At 38.4% G+C, this 6,710-nt stretch overlaps 1 protein-coding gene across 1 annotated transcript in view; it reads right to left on the bottom strand.

Annotated features, from left to right (window-relative positions):
* Window positions 1-6,254, bottom strand: part of LOC106875182 (transmembrane protease serine 9) — an 11,951-nt gene extending 5,697 nt beyond the window's left edge. The window contains exons 1-8 of the mRNA XM_014923219.2: window positions 6,137-6,254; window positions 5,521-5,628; window positions 5,021-5,058; window positions 4,703-4,877; window positions 3,059-3,321; window positions 1,716-1,846; window positions 876-1,035; window positions 302-409 (exon numbers count right to left, since the gene is read on the bottom strand). Of these exons, the coding sequence (XP_014778705.1) occupies window positions 302-409; window positions 876-1,035; window positions 1,716-1,846; window positions 3,059-3,321; window positions 4,703-4,877; window positions 5,021-5,058; window positions 5,521-5,628; window positions 6,137-6,153 (1,000 nt within the window). The 5' untranslated portion in view covers window positions 6,154-6,254. The remainder of the gene's footprint in view (window positions 1-301; window positions 410-875; window positions 1,036-1,715; window positions 1,847-3,058; window positions 3,322-4,702; window positions 4,878-5,020; window positions 5,059-5,520; window positions 5,629-6,136) is intronic.
* Window positions 6,255-6,710: the final 456 nt, after the last annotated feature.

The raw sequence follows: 6,710 nt of genomic DNA, 5'->3' as shown, positions 1-6,710 counted from the left end.
TATATATATAGTTTATTCTATGCTTCAGTAATTCTGAGAGTGAAAAGATGTTTCCGAAAGTCATGGGTGCTGTGTTGTTTTTTGATTTTAGAAGCATGTCCACAGGTGATTGTCATATGGAATTCAAAAAGGTTGTTGTTGGAAAGATGGTGGATAATCTTGTGTAAAAATAAAGCCGAACCAAATAATGATAGTTTGAATATATTATTTACTTGGTGTGTGTGTGTGTGTGTGTGTGCGTGCATGTGTATGTGCGTGTCTGTGAAAAAGAGTGGGTTATATACAGACATATAATACATACTACAATATGGTGACTTTTCATCCCTGGAATCACTGCAGTGGCTTACTCCATCACAAATTTCTGGCTCATATAGACATTTGTTATTCTTGGGACAACGTATCTTGCATCCTGTTAAATCAAAGAATGGAATGTTAGTTGTTATTACTGGTATTGTCATGTAGACTTAGGCTTGGGGTTATCATATGCCACATTACCGGTGTATGTTTAATGTCCCATTATGAAAAACAAATTTAATCACAAAGTCAGTAAATTTTCTGAAGGGAGGAGATAGTTAATACCATTGACCCTAGTATTTGACTGGTACCTTATTATATCAATTCTGGAGGATTTCATAAAATAAAGACACACTAAAGAAGAAATATAAATGATAGACAAAGTTGATGCTGGCAAGATTTGAACCCAAGGCACAGAGCTTGAACAAATGTCACAAAGCATTTTATTTGATGCTCCAATGATTTTACTGGCTCACTGCCCTGATGATAACAGCGACAACAACAACTACAGTAGCAGCAGCAACAACAACAACAGTAGTAGTAGTAGCAACAACAACAACAGCTAAATACAATTGTCTTACTTGTTTTATCAACAATCCAACCACGCATTGCTAACACATTCACAAATGCAGCTGCTGTACCATTGGGTGCACTGCAGAGCGGATAACCAAAACTGACCACACCAACCAGTTCAAAGCGGCCGTAGCTGTTTCGACAGACCAGTGGTCCTCCACTGTCACCCTGCAATGTAAAGGGAAAGATATGGATGATTGGTGGTTGAGTGTAAGAGAAGGATGTAAGGGATATGGGGAAATGAATATTAAAAGAGATGGCGGAGGTAGTGGAGGTAGAGAGGGATGGAAAAGAGGAAGAGTAAGAGGAGAGAGTTGGGGGAAACTGAGGAAGGGGGAAACTGAGGAAGAGGGAAAGAAAGCAAAAGAGGAGGAGGAGGAGGATGAAAATGAGGAAAGCAAAGATGGAGAAGATTCAGAAGAGAACAAAGAAGGAAAGAAAAAAAACACTAACGAGGTATATTTGTTTATTTGTGATGGTTATTTTCTATAACAAAAGATTAACTGTAACAGGACTATCATCATCATCATCATCATCATCCTCATCATCATCATCAGTAATAGAAACAACTACTACAACAACTAAATGACATACAAAAATCAAACAAAAAACAACAAAAGAAATAATGATTGTATACTCTTCATCAAAGTAGACTTGGTACATCTGGAATCATGGTTATACACACACACACACACACACACACACACACACACACACACACACACACACACACACACACACACACATATATGGATTGGACCTGGTCTTGTTCATATTATGGCTGATGTGTAACCACACAACAGAGACCAGAATGACAGCAATGATGAGAAAACATAGCCAGTACTTACATAACAACTGGGCATGTTGGGATAATTATGTTTGAAACAAATGATGGAAATATCAATGTTGTAGAACTTCTTGCACTCTTCATTATCCACTACTGTCACTTTGGCTTCTTGGAGATGGTTTTGGGTAATCACTGCAACATATATAAATGTATAAATAATTAAATATATATAAAAAAATAAATATAAATATATTGTTATATTGTTATATTTCAGATGGTCATTTTTTTTCTTGCTAATTAAACTCATGCATTATATATTTGTTCTTCACTTGTTTATTACTGTTCTTATTTTATATTCATTGTCTGGAAATCTTTCATCACACACCTGTGACCTCTTCAACAACTCTCAATCCCATGTCTCCTTCTGTTCTGTTTAAGCCATTGATTCCATATAAAAGTCGACTCTAGTATTTCACAAACAACTGGACAATATTTGTGGGTCAAGGTATTGTATTATCCTGTATGTAGAAATAACACTGTTACAAAATTGTGTGGCTACCTTACTTGTAGCCTGCTCTATAGGTGGAATGCTTGATGTTTATAATGGAATGTTCGGTGCTTATAGTAAAACACCATTTAATAGCGAGCACTACACATCTGTTGATGGGTGCAACATCACCATTTCTAAAATGTATGCACAGGATATGCTGCATGTCTGCATACATCTTCAAGCACCATAAACACATGCGTCATGCACTCGTTGTTTCCATGGTGAGAAACGTGTTTCACAGACAGCACTATTGCCGAACACTGGCAAAGCCCACTGTCTGAATTCATACAAAGACATGACTTTGATAAGCCCGGAAACATTCTTGGTTCTCATGCGACCTTTATTTTTCACTTATCTCCAAATACAAGAAACACTTTCGTCATACGCTCGTCGATTTACATGGTGAGAAATGTGTTTCACAGGCAGCACTATCGGTGAACAACTGCTAACACCACTGTATAAATTTGTACAGAGGCATGAATTTGGTAAGCCTAGGAAAACGTTTAGTTAATCGCTAGATCAGTAGTTCCCAAACTTTTTTTGCCATGGAAGCCTTCAACATTATTTTAAAAAACGTGGAACCCCTGATAACTTTTAGGGAACCCTGGAGTTTTGCAGAATACACTTTGGGAATCTCTGCTCCAGTTAAACAGTACGCAACTGGATGTTCTTCCTAACACCAACCACTTTACCATACATGTTGGATGTTTTCTTTTGTGTCACTGGCATTATTGAGGTCACAATGCAGCTCACAGTTCTACAAAACCAAAGGAAAAGGATGTGTCCTTATGTTAGTTGGGTGCGTCCTTATGTTAGTTGGGCGTTAACGTATGTATGTATGTTTATGTACTTACAGTTTTCGTTTCTGCCCCAGCCAGTGAGGTAACAGTCATCATGTTTGGTATAAACCTTTGATGGTAGGCATACAGGCTGGACACTGTTATTAAACTGGATCTCGTCTTCCAGGAGCAGCAGTGCTATGTCACTGTAAGGGATGCCATCTATAATCTTAGAGTTTGGATGGTGTGTGATGGCCTTCACTTTATATTTGGGAGCTGTGGGTAGATTTTCTTTGCGTGTTATACCAACTGCAACCTCATATTGTACGCCTTTTTCACTGAAATGTTCAGAAAAAGAAATGATGGAACAGATGCATTGAACCAAGGCAAAAGCTCACACCAGCACCACCACCACCACCACCATCGTTACCATCGTTACCGTTATCATCCTCGTTATGACCATCATCATCATTATCATCATTACCACAATGACTAACATCCTCAAAACTGAAACTGACAAGAAAACCTGTATTTTTCCTTTATATGCTAATAATAGCAGCCAAATATTCTTCAAATCGCAGCCTACCATCTTAAAAAAAAATTAGAACAAGGACAGTACAATCTTAAATACAGTAAAAGTGATGGCTGACAACAACAACAACAACAACAACAACATTAAAGCAAACTAATGACACACATAACACATGCACACAAACACACACACACACACACACACAACTCATGTAGTAAATTGATAATCTATTGCTTACAATATGAGTACTTCAGTTGATTTCCCAACTGAACTACTGGCTAATTGAGCTATAATAGCACTGGCTGAGTATTCCACAGACATAGTCCACTTCACTATATACACTCTGTAACTAGGATGCACATCCCAGCATATCTTCGCCATCTTATCATACTCCTCTCTCCTCTCCTCTCCCTCCCCTGTCTCCAGCTGAGGTAACCATGTATCTCCTTTACTGCAAGATACCTATTTCTGTCCTTCTTTTCATACTCTGACCTCTCATTTTCTGATGCAAAGCCACCTCTTTCAATATTACTACCCACCCCATCAGTTGAAAGGACATATCTTGCAAGTTACTTGGTGACCTCACTAATGCTGGTGCCACATAAAGAGCACCCAGTTACACTCTGTAAAGTGGTTGACATTAAGAAGAGCATCTAGCTATAGAGACCATTCCAAAGTAGACGACAGAGCTTACTAGCTCCTCTCAAACCTTCCAACCCATGCTGGTATGGAAACTGTTCATTAAATGATGACGATACTGATGCGTACTCTTAAAGTACACTTCATACAAAACCAACATGCAAAAAGTGAACACCTCACAATCTACCCACACCTTTCTCTTCAAGTGGAACTTGAAGAAGCTGATGAGAGCTGGATTTGTCCTACACAAGAAAGAAACTGTTTGATACAAGCTGGATTCATCCTATACTCAACAACAGTTGCTCAATATGATATTTCAGATCTCTAGTACGCAGACACTGAATGATAGTGTGCAAAATGGTTTTGTTCCCTACACACATCTTGGACTGGTTCAGCTGTTGGCATTTCTATGCTTGTAGAGCTGATCTTGAATAGGTATTGTGCCCCTGTTGCACTAACATATCAAAGAATTTGGGAAGTCATCCACAGTCCCTGACCTGAAAAATTCCTCTAATGATAATGGAATAAAGGAAAAGTTTCATACTTACACTACACAGTGTTCTGCAGTGATGCACCACTTGCTTGTATAAACTGTCAGACCACAGATAAATTTACCATTCCTCAATAGCAAACCTTGCCAGGGATATTCTTTAGGTAATGCTTGGGTACCATACTGAATGTAATGGCTGACGGAAGGTTTGGATTCGGGTTGTTTGCCACACTCTGTAGAAGAAATATCTTACAATCACATGCATGAATCATACAAATATTATATATATATAAATGCATATATTTATCTATCTAAAAACACATACACACTCTCATATACCTGCACTCATCCAAACTCCAGAGCAATCAATCCTTACCTGGTTTATTACATTGTATTCTTGCTTGGGTGCATGAACTGAAATAGAGTAATTAGAATAAGATAAAATATGATAAAATATTATGACAACAGAAGACTTGCAAAATGTAGAGAAACAACATTCATTTTTGGATGCAGAAGGAAAAGAAATTTATGTCTTGTTTTGGTGGTTTAACAATGAATTTACTAACTCTATATTGTTGGTGGTGCTATTTTACCATGAGTTAAAACCAACTGCAACTGAATGTACTCCACTAAAGGTAGCCAAAGACCAGTTGATTACAGGGAGGAATTGAGTCTAGCCCACCATAACAGGTAGAAGTCATCCATCAGATTTATACACTCTGTGTGTGCGTGAGTGTGTGTGTGTGTGTGTGTGTGTGTGTGTGTGTGTGTGTTATATGTTTGTTTGTACTCATAATTAGTTAATTAAAGGTTCTATGTTTTTTGATAGTTATTAGTTGAAATAGTTAATTTAGCAGAAGTGCAAAATGTACTCACCTTACTGTGGACAGTTTGTAGGATCCAAAAACTGATTTTCCTGTTGCATCATAAGTAGTCATGACGCCTTTACTGACATTCTTGCCCGTTAATGATGTATGCAACACACTTGTAAGAAAAAATAGAAAGGAACAAAATAATATACACAGTTGCACATATAATTACACATACACACACACACACACACACACACACACATATTTTCCCTGTGCCAGTGATACTTAAAAGTCACCCATGCTGGTGACACGTGAAAGGTATCCACTACACTCTGTGGAGTGGTTGGTGTTACAAAGGGCATCTAGCCATAGAAACCAAGCCAAAACAGACGAGCCTGGTGCAGTTCTCTAGCTTACCAGTTCCAGTCAAACCATCTAACCCATGCCAGCAAGGAAAACAGATGCTAAATGATGATGATGATGATGATGATGATGATGATGACGACGACGATGATGATGATGATGATGATGATGATGATGATGATAGGCACACATACATAAGGACAGGAATTAAGCATACCATATACATAACAAGATTTGCAAAGGGGCAGAGAGAAATATGGGGGAGACATTGGAAAATAAAAGAAGAGGAAAGGAAGAGATCCGAAATTGGAACTTACCCCTGTGCAGTGTTCATGCAGACAGTACCATAGATGCCAGTATTACTTTTATTTGCTTCAACACACAAAGGAAGGATCTCTCCTGCATGGAACACAGACACGAATCCTTTGGAATCTTTGCTTACTGAAAGAAAATGGAAGAACAGAAAAAATGTAAAGAAGGTATTGCTCATGTGTTAGTGTACTTGTGTGTGTGTGTGTGTGTGGAGTGAATGTGTGTTTGTGTGTGTGAAGAGGTGAGAGTACATGGGTGTGTGTGCATATGAGTGTGTGTGTGTGTGTGCTTGTGTGTAGTTGTGAGTGTGTGTGTAGGTGTGAATGTGCATGAGTGTATGCATGTGTGTGTATGAGTACATGTATGAACAAGTGTTCAGATGGTCAACACAACACTCATTCCATATTATTGCTTATACTCATATATATTCACACACACACACACGCATCCACACACACACACACACACACACACACACACACACACTCGCTCTCTTTCTCTCTCTCTCTCATGCACACACACACACTCTCTCTCTCTCTCTTTCACACACACACACACACACACACTCTGTCTCTCTCT

The sequence above is a fragment of the Octopus bimaculoides genome, chromosome 23, assembly GCF_001194135.2.
Source record: "Octopus bimaculoides isolate UCB-OBI-ISO-001 chromosome 23, ASM119413v2, whole genome shotgun sequence".
Taxonomy (NCBI): Eukaryota; Metazoa; Mollusca; class Cephalopoda; order Octopoda; family Octopodidae; genus Octopus; species Octopus bimaculoides.
The sequence above is the reverse complement of the archived record's forward strand: the minus strand, read 5'-3'. Positions and strand labels throughout refer to the sequence as shown.